This window comes from Diadema antillarum, unplaced genomic scaffold, assembly GCF_040938485.1.
Source record: "Diadema antillarum isolate AM-2024a unplaced genomic scaffold, OU_Dant_1.0 seq00000459_RagTag, whole genome shotgun sequence".
Classification (NCBI taxonomy): domain Eukaryota; kingdom Metazoa; phylum Echinodermata; class Echinoidea; order Diadematoida; family Diadematidae; genus Diadema; species Diadema antillarum.
The window spans coordinates 1,305,102-1,317,928 of record NW_027271430.1 but is presented as its reverse complement, the minus strand read 5'-3'; the positions used below and the strand labels follow the sequence as shown (position 1 = coordinate 1,317,928).

The window sequence follows — 12,827 nt, the reverse complement described above, 5'->3', positions numbered from 1 at the left end:
CAGTGGCACAAATTTAGCCTGTCAAGTCCCATTTATAATCCACTTGATTTGTGTGGTTCAGTGCTGTATTATTAATATTTTTATTATAATAATAATAGTGATGATAATAACAACAACAATGATAATGATGATGATAATAATGATAAAAATAGTAATAATGGTGATAATGATTATGATTATGATAAATATAATGATAATAACAGTAATAATGATAACAATAATAATAATGATAATTATAATAATTACAATAGTAATGAAAATGAGTTATTGTTATTATTATCATTGTCATTGCTATTGTTTTTATTATTACTCAACATTTGCAGGGTGCAATACGAATGCAAAATTGCAAACAAGCGGACAAATAAAACTAGCTTGATGCAAGAGAAAAAGAAATCAGGCTTCCCCTGATATGCTCCCTTAAGTTGCCGGGCAGGTAAAAAAGCATTCAGAAATTACTATATCTCTTGGGCCTTTCCAACCATAACATGAATGTTTTTTAATAAATCTTCATCGTTCTATATTGGCAATTCAGAAATTTGTAAATAGAAAGTCAAAAAGCAATTTCAATGCAGCATAACAAAAGACTAGATAAGATATGAAATCAGAAACAAAGTAGAAATGAAAGACCTGGGGCCCGTTTCATAAAACTTGTCATCAGTGACAAGTTGTCATAGATGTGACAAGCTACTGAAATCTTTGCATCTGATAGGCTGAGAGCGAATTTGTCATAGAAATGTGGCAGTTGTCATTGATGACAAGTTTTATGAAGCGGGGCCCCAGATTGCTGAAATACATTTTAAGTGCATGACCCATGAAACGGGACTGTGCGGCAGATCTGATGCTGTCATAGAATTTCAATTTCAATTCAATTCAATTCAATTCAATTCAATTCAATAAAGGTTTTATTCAGTCGTGTATCGCAGCCAGTGGCTGAATTGCACATGTTTACAAAGATAAAAGATACAATCATGATTATTGATTCATATAAAACAACAAGAAGATTGAATCTCCTACAAAATACACTTAACTAAAACTGAAAATATTAACTTTAACTTAAACATTGAAAAGCTTAAAATACACAAAAATTTATTACTAAAATAATTATCACTATTAATGATAAACAATAGAAAAATAATATGAACATAATTCAATCATCAAATTACAAATTACTCATTACATTTCTATCTACTGAGTATATACTCCCTAGATCAATAATTCAAAACTTAGAAAGACACTTACAAAGCTGATGGCATAATTGCACATATTTCTATAATAAACATTAATGTAATCACTATTGAAAAAGGCAATATCTAGTGTATATAATACGCTCAAAGCAATCAAAAATAAACTGAATTAATGACGAAAGCATAAAAAATGTGTTGTGTTTGAATGATACCGTATCAATTACGATGTATATCTTTACAAGATTACAACATTCATTTGTGTCTGAGTGCTCTCGTATCCATACGCGGTGTGGATATATATGATAACTCTCTGTGTCAGGAAGTGGCCTAAGACCACTGGACCACAACATATTTCGCTTACCTTTTGGCAGTGAGAGATAGAAATTAATTGTCATATACTACATCATACCTCAGGGCTACTGTACATGAGAATTGGGTATTTGCCAACCCACCACCATGTGGATGTCATCAGTCAATTCCCAGCAAAGTCAAGCTAGGATGATGGATGTCCAGGGCTGGTGATACAGGTGTCTCACATGGAAACATCATGTGCTCTACAACAGCCCCCCCCCCCCCCCCCATCACACACTGATCCAATTCCATCTAGAAGGTATTAGTGCTACATCACTTGCTTGCCAGGTATAGATCTTAATACCTACTCAGCATGCATACCATGTATCACCAGCAATATGGTCTGAGTAGTTTTCAAGTTTCATAGTATATGCAAATGTATGCATATTTCATCCTGCCTAGCAAACCTAACCAACAACCATTTTCTTGCTGGGACTACATGCATTTGAAGTTCTCTTATCTGAATTTATTGGCACAATGGTCTATGAGCAGTTTTCAAGCTTTATATAATGCAGTGTTTTTTAATGTCTGCATATTTCATTGTGACAACCTAGACAACACTCTTTTTTTTTTTTCAAAGTAAATGCAAGTGAAGTTTTCGTTCAAATCCACTGGAATGCTAACATAAGTTGTTGCTAGGTTGGGCAAGTCCCTGCCAAATTTTAGAGTTGTCAAGGGGGTATGCATTTTAGACCTTTGCAATTTAACAATACGAAAGTGCTGTATGTGTGACCCAACTCTCAGAATATCAGTGGGTACTTTATTGCTATTACTGTATACGCTGTTATTTTCACATACGGGGTCGTAGACATTTTCGCAAGATGTTTTCGTGAATTGACACCAACGTTTATGTTAATACTCTATTAACAAAGGGCATGGAGACAATTTCGCGTGTTGTTAAATTCATGATCCAACCGTGATTCGCAAAATTTGTGAAAATTAAACCCTTGAGAAAATAACAGCTTAGGTACCTATACAGTAGATGAGGGATGCATACTGTAGACTGCACATCTTCTTCTCCTGTACATTTGTATAAACCGAAGAACCTGCTGAGTAAGTCTGTCTTCACTCAAGGAGAAATGGATAAGGCAAAGAGCTTGATGTAAGCGGGCAACTATGATCCATGCACCACGTTTGTGTCACTTGATAGGCGTACGGCATTACGCTGAGACACAAAGAGAATCTCGCCCTGTTCCTAGTAGCCAGACTAGAGAGAGAGAGAGAGAGAGGAAGGGGGGGGGGGGGGGGGGGAAGGTGTGCACCTAGAAGCAATTGACCTTCCAGTCCCTATGTAGGATTATATGTATAGGTTACTGTTCAGATATTCCAGTCATTCCAATCCGTGTGGTATATGTGTCTGGCTTAATTTGCTCCTATATCCCTTCCTGGCTGAATGGTTGCCCCAATCTTCGTTTGGGTGGAGTTGTGGGGGGGGGGGGGGGGGGGGGGAGGGGCCATAGGGTGTGTGTCTCATCTAAAAAACAAAAATTTGAGGCAGAATCACGATCCTTACCGGGTTTGAGGCATTTTAAGGCAACAAAAAATGCAATCATATTTTCAAAGGTATTTAAACACCAATCTGAAATGCCATTCTAAGAGCATTCTGAAACTTGTTTGAGACCATGATCACCTTTGTGAGAGTATTAGTAATTCACAATGCTATTTTGAACCACATTTATATCAATCTCGGAACTGCCAGAGTCACCTTGCATGCAGTATACAACCAGCAGGTTACGACACAAGCCTCAGTTCTGAGAGTAAATAAACACAATGTTGTTTTGAAATGCATTTGTATCTCTGGACTGCCAAAGTCACCTTGTATGCAGTCTACAACCTGCACTAGGTTACAACGTGGGCCTCAGTTGACGTCTAAGCTGCGCTTCCTGGGTATAACTGGGCAAAGCAGCTGCGCAATGACAACATTCAAATTGCAATTCAGTGATGGGTAGAAAAATGGGGCACCTGGATTAGAATTGCATCTCAAATCGTGTTCGCAACACCATTCCAAACAAGTTTTGAAACATGATTCTCTCTCTTTTAAAAGTTAGATAAATGCAGCCAATGAGATTGATCAAAGTAAATCACAGATAAAAGTTCAATCATTGAAGTCAATGTTGCTGGCCTCTTATATGCAGTCACATTAAGTCGTATGACAAAACATTTTCACTTGCGTTGTGTAAATCGCACTGGTCTGGAATTCCAACTATCCCTAGTAGTCTATGTGCCAGACCCATCATCTCCTGCACCCTTCACTAGCCTTTAAGTTCCCCATGGGAATGGCAATATGGCTGTAGATGTAGCTGTATAGCAAATGAAAAGAAAAAAAAATGTGCTATAACAGTTTTTTTCCAAAGTAGTGGATATCATATATCCCTTCTTTTGTCACAAGTAAACCTGCCCTGAATGTGCAAATACTGCTTCACTGTTTAGCCATTTCATGACTGCCGCTTCATAATTGCTCTGCATGCAAACAAGCGAACTCTTGTTCTCACCGAGTTTAATCATCTTAAATGTGTCCATGCATCTCAAAACAAGCAAAAACTTGCATGCAGTGATTTTCTGTGAGGACTAGAAATAGGTGAAATGGTTCAACCTAGGCAATCTTCAATTTTTCGTATTATCTGAAAGAGCAAGTCTTCTTCTACATTATGTTAAAGTTTTGGATCATAAAACAAACAGGAAACTGTGTTTTTAGCAGTTTTTCTCAAACACTTTATTGTAAAACAGTGTGATAAGAAGTTCTAATAGAGTTCCCTTTCCATTTGTTAAAAACCCTGTACACACTCTTCACTTTTAACTAAAAAAAACTTTTGAAATGATTATGCTACTGCTTTAAAAATTGTCATTAATCATGGACAAAATGTGTTGATAAAGCATGCCTGATTTCAGCTTAATCTGATAATCCCTTCATTATAATTGCTCTGGTGGGTAACACTGTTTTTTGTCCCATTCATGGCACAGCTAGCGTGACTTGGAAAGGATTAAGTGCTTGAATGGACTCTTTATTTCAGAGCCTCTTTTCTCAGTTCACACTTTTCCAGAGTGTGTGTTTTCTTTTGAATATTTAGATAGGTTAGGAGAGTCCATTTGAATTGAGTTATGAAATACATCATTTTAAAGCTTAGGTTCTAATCTTTCAGAATCTGCCCTCACTAAAAATCCATGTCTGGCGACTTTTTGTCTGTTTTGTGGTGCAGGGTCGTGAATAGAATGATAAATTTTAATACCATCTGTAATTCTAGATAGACCATATGTTCAGGAAGTAAATTTCCATTTTCTGTAAGTGCATGTATGTTGGGGGTGGAGTGAGGTTGGGGGAGCTGATAGATCAATGGAACAAGCATTGATTTTGTGAAGTACAGTGTTGATTTAGTGAATAGAGAGAGAGAGAGAAAGACGCACACACACACACACACACACACACACACACACACACTCTCTCACCCTCTACTGAGAACCAGTTTACGTATGTAGATGAGATTTATGTTCCAGAGTTAGATATTTGATATCCTAAAGTACATTGTGTGCTCTAGTAAATGTGGAGATTGAATAACATATGACAGGTGATGAAATCCTAAAAGCTGTTTGCATGTTGAATTGTGAACTTAAAGGGACTGTACAGTACTGGTTGAGGTCAGGATTCAGGTTTATAACATTCCTAAGTGAGATAATGAGAAACCTTTCATGAAATATGAAGAGCATGTAATTTTATAAGGGATTCAACGTTTACTTGATGAAAATTGGTTTTCAAATGGCTGAAATATCCGGAAAAAAAAAGTGATGATGATAAAAGACGACAGGCCACATCTTTTATTAGGATCTCTTTGTTTCACTTTGTTTTTGGATATCTCAGCCATTTCAAAACCGATTTTCATCAAATAAACATTTGATTCCCCTTAGAATTGTATGCTCTTTGACATCTCATAGAGTGGTTTCTGAATATCTCACAAACGTTAAAAGCTAAATCCTCACCTCAACCAGAACTGTACAGTCTCTTCAAGCAGTGGCTGGCAGTGAAACAAGAGACATGAAATGTGGAAACCACCCACCGTGTCCTCAAATATCTCTGTCATGAAAACGAGGAATGCCTATTCATTTCCGAACATCTGTTGCTGCTGTCTCCCCGTCACATATTGGACCCCATGATGCGGGAACATGCTAGAGATCTCATTGTTTTTTTATGACTATCCATCCACACTGTTATCTCAACTCATCGTTGAAATTTATTGAAAATTATTGGAATAACATCAAGGTACAGATGTATAGAATACCTTGTTGAAAACTACAATTATATTAAGTCTACAGATTGGAAGATATCCTTAAATGTGAGAGGGTTTTGCACTGACCCTAACTTGAAATTGAAATCCTTTGTGGGAGCTAGTCCCTGCAATCAGTATGGCTTTTTGACAATGCCCTTTTGCTGCATGATGGCTGTAATGGGTGAGCAAAGCAAGCCCAGTCGAGCGTGACACCATAAAGGGCCTTTTGAGATCTTCCTCACACATAATGAGTTGTGGTTAGCCAGTAGAATTGCGTGCTGCTGACATCCTCTGTCTTGGCATTATCCCGCATGTTTGTATACTGTATGTAAATTGGGCTCGGGCGGATAAGACATGCAGATTGGGTAGCAAAAATTGGTAATTCGAAGGGCTATCACAAGGATGCAAAATCAGGGTCCCGTTACATAAAGCTTATTATCAGTGACAACTGCTACATTCTGTCACAAATTTGCTCTCAGCCAATCATATGCAAGGATTTCTGTAGCTTGTAACAACTTGTCACTGATAACAAGTTTTATGAAACTGGGCCTCAATCTCAAAAGGCCCTCGCACCATCGCACTCAGCAAGGCTCACTTTGCTAGCTCCGTTCGCTTGCCACCACACAGCGGAGGGCCTTGGTAAAAGGCTACAACTACCATCAGTACAGTTAGCGAACTTCCAAATCACCTTCAACTTGTGCATGCCCAGTGTGAACCAGGCTCAATATTTGTACATAAAATGTATGTATGTGACTCTTCTTTATCTCCACTGCCCAGGTCGTGTACTTCACAGCCACTTTCCCCTTCCTCGTCCTCTTCATCCTCCTCATCCGAGGGGCCACTCTGGAAGGGGCGGGCCAGGGCATTCTCTACTTCATCAGGCCAAGGTTCGAAAAGCTCAAGGAGGCGAAGGTATGGCTTTTCATTTTTCCGACAAATGCCCGTCGCTGCCTATATTTACCACATTGTCCATCAGAGATGGAGTTGTTGCACTCAGAGCAAATGCCACTTTTAAAATGCAGAAATTATTCCTTGTCTCTCTCCATCAAGAAACTTGATGAAGTCAATTTATAGTAGTGATTTACTTCAACAGAATATGACTGCATAATCAAACCTTTGCTATCATGCAAGAGTATCCTATGTAAACTTCATGGCAGTGCTCACTTGAATTCTACTGGCTTCTGGACACCTGCTGAAAATTGATGTTATTCTGAAGCTGTAGATGAATATCCACATTTGTCCTGCCAAATGAGCAAGTGAAATTTTTACTTTTGTTTTCCCCACCTGAGCTCTCAGTGTAGTGGCTGAAGTAAAACTGAGTGCAAAACTTTGTCTCTTGAATGGCATTTCATATAAGAGCTGTATGAGGTCATTTTGCCTTGAATTTATGAGAGCAATGGAAAGCACTGTCAAGACCATCTGTTCAAAAGGTTTATAACATTTTGAGACACAAGCAGACTGCTTATCATAATTGTGGTTGTTTTGCAATTCAAATGCTCTTTTTAAACCTTTACATTCCTTGTTAAAATATTTCTACTATTCACTATGTACATGTACATTATATTTCAAAGTCATCTGTTTCAATTTTGAGAAAGCCAGAAACTGAGCTTCAGTAAGATTTACAAAGCCAGTTAAATGTGTTCTGTTCCCAAACACCGAAATGATTTCTATACCACTCAATACTACATGTCTTTCCCTTTAACGGTATTAGTCTATGTTTTCACCTTGTATTTGATGAACTAATTCAGTCATGGTGAACAGATACTATCCTTTTTTGTCTCTTTGTAAACGGTATGTGTATTGTCGTGAAAGGTCATGTGAAAATGTTCACACAGTGTGTATGAGAGATACAGGACTTGTGCGTTTTGTAGTATGTAGTTCTTGCAAGATAATTCCAGAGTTACCAGTCCTTTCTTTAAAGTTCCACAGCGACTGCAATCCAGCCATGTGCAAGTCTGATCAATTCACAATGTGTTTGTCCATCCTCTCATGGCCTTTTGTCAAGGCCTTCTCGCTGAATGATGGCTGTAATGGGCGAGCGGAGCAAGCCCAGCCAAGCGCAACAGCGCGAGGGCCTTTTGAGATCTACTTCACACATTATTCATGACTCATGAACCTTACTGAACCTTACTAGTCATGATATTAACGGGTTCCTGTTGACCGATGGAATGGTGCACTCCCCACATCATCCATCTTGGGGTCATCTGGCCTGTTCGCATGCATCTCTGACCACCCATGGAGGTCTGTGGTGTGCATTCGCTGTGTGCAAATCGAGTTTCAGGCAGACAGACACGCGGATTGGTTGATTTTAGCTTCCAAAATCAGGAAGCACAAAGTAGGTATTTCATAAGGATGCAAATCAGATCTCACAAGGCCCTTGTGCTGTCCAATTCAGCTGAGCTGGCTCACCACCATATAGCAAGAAGGCCTTGGCAAAAGGCTAATCCTCTCCTGGCTTGTAGAGCTGTTACATTGCTGCCTGATCATTCCTTCAGGGGCCATGGAACTTGAAGGGGGAGGGGGGCAATTACACCTCCAGATTCCTCCTTAGTCCGTTTTTCCCCTCCACCCCTCCAGGAATTGTCAGATGGACACCCCCTCACCCCCTTGCCCCCCACCCCCTTTAAAAAATGGTCCGCAGCCCCTCATTGTTTTCAGCATGCATGGATGTGTCTATGTGCTGTACATTGCGTGGCTGGATGCTTCTTTTTTCTCAATGCCTAGAACATTCCACTTTGCTTCTGTTTATGTGTGTGTGTTTGTGTGTTTCAAATTGTAATTTTTGGCTGAAATTTGTATCATTTTCTTTCTTTTTTTTTTAGGAAAAAAAATCAGGATGTGTTTTGCATACAGTCATCATCCATTTCCAAGGGTAAAAAATTTCACAAACATAACATTATTTGAGTTTCCATGAATAGCCATTATGAAAATGTGTGTGAAATTAGCTTGCGCTATTCATGGTAAACTTGGTTCTAGAAAATGGTCTTTCATCATCCACAGGTACTTCTTTTATCTGCAATTAGTCGTTGTAACATAATGATATTATTGACAAACCAACTTCATTTGTAAACAGAAATCAAAGAATAAAGATAATAGAACAAGCAGAATTCACATACCCCAGAAAATTCAAAATGAAAATTTGGAAATGATTTATGTTGTTCATTTATATGTTTATTACGTACCAAATTGTAGTGAATCATGAAAGTACAAATACAATGTAAATATAAATTCTGTGAACCAAATTACAATTTACAATTACATTCACTCCTGAATTTGTTTGGCAAGAGCTGTATTGCATTGAAAGAAAGGAAGGTATAATTTTTTGGTTTTTCAAAATATATCAAATGTATGCAGACCAACTTGAGACCAAATAGGTTGAGCCAGTTCAAACTGATAGTTCCTCGCTTTGAAAAGAAATATCTCACAGTATGCCTGGTTGAAATTCTACATAATACAGCATGAATTATTTTTTATTGCCAATTCCATATATGGCTTCCCCAAAGCTCCCAAGCAAATTGCTATAAAGCCTAGCAAATGACCAATGTATGCTGTGCCCTGTATCTAGTGTTTATTAAACATACGGGTCACGAAACAGCTCAGTGGCTTTTTGTGCTCTTCATCAGACACTGGTCCCGAAACACCCATTTAAAAAAACTAGAAAATAAAACGGGCTTGTGAAAATTTGTTCGCTGACCTTTACAGTTCGTTATGTCTTTTCTCTATTATATTGCTATGTCGTGTTGTTTGATGTCCACGTACCTGTACACCTTCCTTTCTTTCAGAAGTTGTGTGCAAGGGCAGCTATTTCTGGAGCCTAGAGTATTTCATAAAGATAGTGTCTGTCTGCATGGCCTTGCTCCTATTGATGGTAATCTACATCAATAGACAAGTCTACTACAGTTCGACCTCGATTATCCGGCCATGTCGGGACCGGCGCTCATCCGGATAAGCGAATTGGCCGGATATGGGAGACACAATGTTAATGTATATAGCTGCCATCCAACCTGCCTTCCCAGTGCACTGGCAGCTAGGCAGGTAGCGTACCCCGCAACGGTGGTGTAATCTATGCTAGCCTGCGCAAAATTGTAGTCCCTTCTTCACAAAAATAAAGTATATGATTTATGTGAAAATCATACATGTTTTACCTCATCAGATATTGAGAAGCCTATCATGCGCACATCTTATGAAATTAGTGTTTTTTCTCAATTATTGGATGAAAAAAAAAAGTCCTTCACTGCATGAACGCGTCTGGATAAAAGAGATTTCCGGATAAGAGGAGGCCGGCTTGTCGAGGTCGAACTGTAATATACCGGTATTCAAAAATTGTCTTATTGTCCTAGACAGCCAGAAAACGTGCCCAATGCTTGCCAGACAAAGCAACGCCTCAAGCATGCAAACAAGAGTCCATAGGAGCAGGGAGAAGTGAATAGGAGTGATATTTTAGAGGCTGGGGGGGGGGGGGGTGGGGAAGAAGAGGCTACCCATCAGATTCTAAAATTGTTAAGTAAGCTAGGGATGGGTGTGTGGTGCCGTCACCCTGCAAAGAATTTATTCCATGTGCTTGCTAACATTTCACTAAGAGTCTCGTGAATGACATTTGGTTTGCATAATATGCCAGATTTTGCTTTGTCGTGTGAAACTGATGAAAAGTTTCAGGGCTGCTAGGGGAAAGAAGTTATGAAAAGGAAATTTACAGAAGAATTACAGAATACATCAGTAGCACTATTCCAGTGGCAGTAATCTTCCAAGAAATGTAATGCCAATACATGCCCACATCTACGCAAGCACACAAACACACACTTTTTTGGGGGGACAGTGATCTGTATTGATTTCATGGAAGTCATACAGATGATGGGTAAAAAAACACACAACAAAAAAATAGAAACACATACACTTCAAGACAAATTTTACATAATTTTGCACGATTTACCTCAATAATCTCTTAAACTGTGACAGTGATGATATTTCCGAATAACCACACACACACACACACACACACACACACACACACACACACACACACACACACAAATGCACATGCAGTTCACAAGCACACACACACCCACATACACATTGTAAACATCTTTAATGCACAAATGGAATTTGCAACAATTGTACTACAGCAAGTAGAAACATCAGCAGTAGTGATAGAAGTAGTGTCAGAAGTAACAATTAGTAGTAGTAGAAGTAGTAGTTCGTAGTTGTAGCTAAATAGTAGTAGTAATAGTGGCAGAAGAAATAGCAGCAGCAGCAGCAGCAGCAGCAGAATAAGTGCCAACGTAGAAATATTTGTGGAAATGCTGAAATGCAGTGTTGTAGAGCTACTTGCAGTTGTGAAGCTTGATGAGTGTGTCAGGTAAGTGGAGAAACAGAAAGTTGTACAAAGTTCTCACAAACCCCTACAATTATGAATAAATAGCATTTGTACAAAGTTAGTTTCGAAAAAAAAAATATGTATGGTTTTACACCAAATATGTATGGAAGTACTTCTGGCTTCAACATGATTAGGCACCTGTTAGATATTACAGTGTTGAAATAATTCCACTTGCTTTTGTGAAATTTGGGAGAGCTCTATCATCATTGAAAAGATTCAAAGATAGTGGAAATGAATGAAATGAGACTATGAATTTCTGAAAAAGAGAATTTGTGTCTACTTGCATTGTAAACCCAGCAGTTGATCAGGTCAATGAAATATCCCCCTCCCAAAAAAAAAAAATTAATAAATAAATCCAGTTTGGCAAGTTCATGTGTTGGACAAGAAATATGTGTACACTTTCAGATGCAGTATTAGCCTTGATTAACCCCTTTAGTTTGACAGGTTAATGAATGAGCATGGCGTAAATTGTTTCAACACTGTATATGAAGACGAGAACATTTTTGGAATTTTTGTTGTTCCTGGCTTGCATGTGAATGTGAATGACTCAAAAAAGTGTGTGTGCTCTGCTCTCGGTGTTTCCCTTAACTTCTGTTATTGTACCGTATGTCCCCCCCCCCCCCAAAAAAAAAAAAAAAAAAATTACAATGGTACCCTCCGCAACAATAACTGAAAATAGTGAATCAATCCAAATACAATTCCAGGTAATGAAACTATAAGTCATTGCCCACATCTTACAGAAAACCCATTAGATTTGCTTCAGTGATCAAAGAGAAATGAGGAATTTTGTAGAGCATGTCAGGAATCTCTTCCCTCCAAGTTCTGTCTATTGTGTTCACATGTTAATATGCAGTTCCAAGAGCATCCAAGTGCTAAACTTTAAAGAATCGGACTCATGACATGCTTTACAGCAATCCACATTTCTTTGTGACTGCTTAACCAAATTGAATAGGGTTTCCTGCAAAATAGAGCTAAGATGTTATATTTTAAGACCCTGAAGAGATAGTTTAATTATATTGGGTGTTATCAATGTGAAAATCTGATTGTAATTTTTTTGGGGGACATACTTTATAGTGATTCCCTACATGCTTTTCCCCTTCCTCATGTCCAAGAAATGTTTATTCGTGTTTAACAGTATTTTCTTACATGCCAAAATTACACCAGTCATTCATTTGCCCTGCTGCCTTTTAATGAAAGATCTACTGCAAGCTGCTTCAGTTGACAAAAAGACATGCTGTTTGTTCTTTTTATGCCTCCACCCGAAGGGTGCCGGAGGCATTATTTATTTTTTTTCTGGGATGTGTTTTGATCAGTTGCATGTGGCTGGCTTTTAAGAATAAACAAAAAGAAATTGAAAATAAAAAGAAGGAATAACCTACCAAAGCAACATTTAACAGCATTTTGTAACAACTGCTTTATCATTGCATGTCCTTCATGAATTTTATGTCACTTTCAGACACAAGACCAGAAAACTTGCTGTTGTTTCTGTTTGTGTATGTATAACTGAACTTTTTCAAAGATTGTATCATTATACTGGGCCTCAGTTACAAGTTCAAAAAAAAAAGAGAAAAATGTCTGTGTGTCTTCATGAGCTTGAGATTTTCAGGAGTCAGCATTCTCTAATTTTCCATTTGTGATTGGGACTCCAAATTAATCCCT

At 38.2% G+C, this 12,827-nt stretch overlaps 1 protein-coding gene across 1 annotated transcript in view; it reads left to right on the top strand.

Moving 5' to 3' along the window:
* LOC139733008 (sodium- and chloride-dependent glycine transporter 1-like) overlaps positions 1 to 12,827 on the top strand; it is an 80,532-nt gene that overhangs the window by 37,223 nt on the left and 30,482 nt on the right. Inside the window, exon 6 of the mRNA XM_071643851.1 lies at positions 6,572 to 6,706. Within this exon, the coding sequence (XP_071499952.1) occupies positions 6,572 to 6,706 (135 nt within the window). The remainder of the gene's footprint in view (positions 1 to 6,571; positions 6,707 to 12,827) is intronic.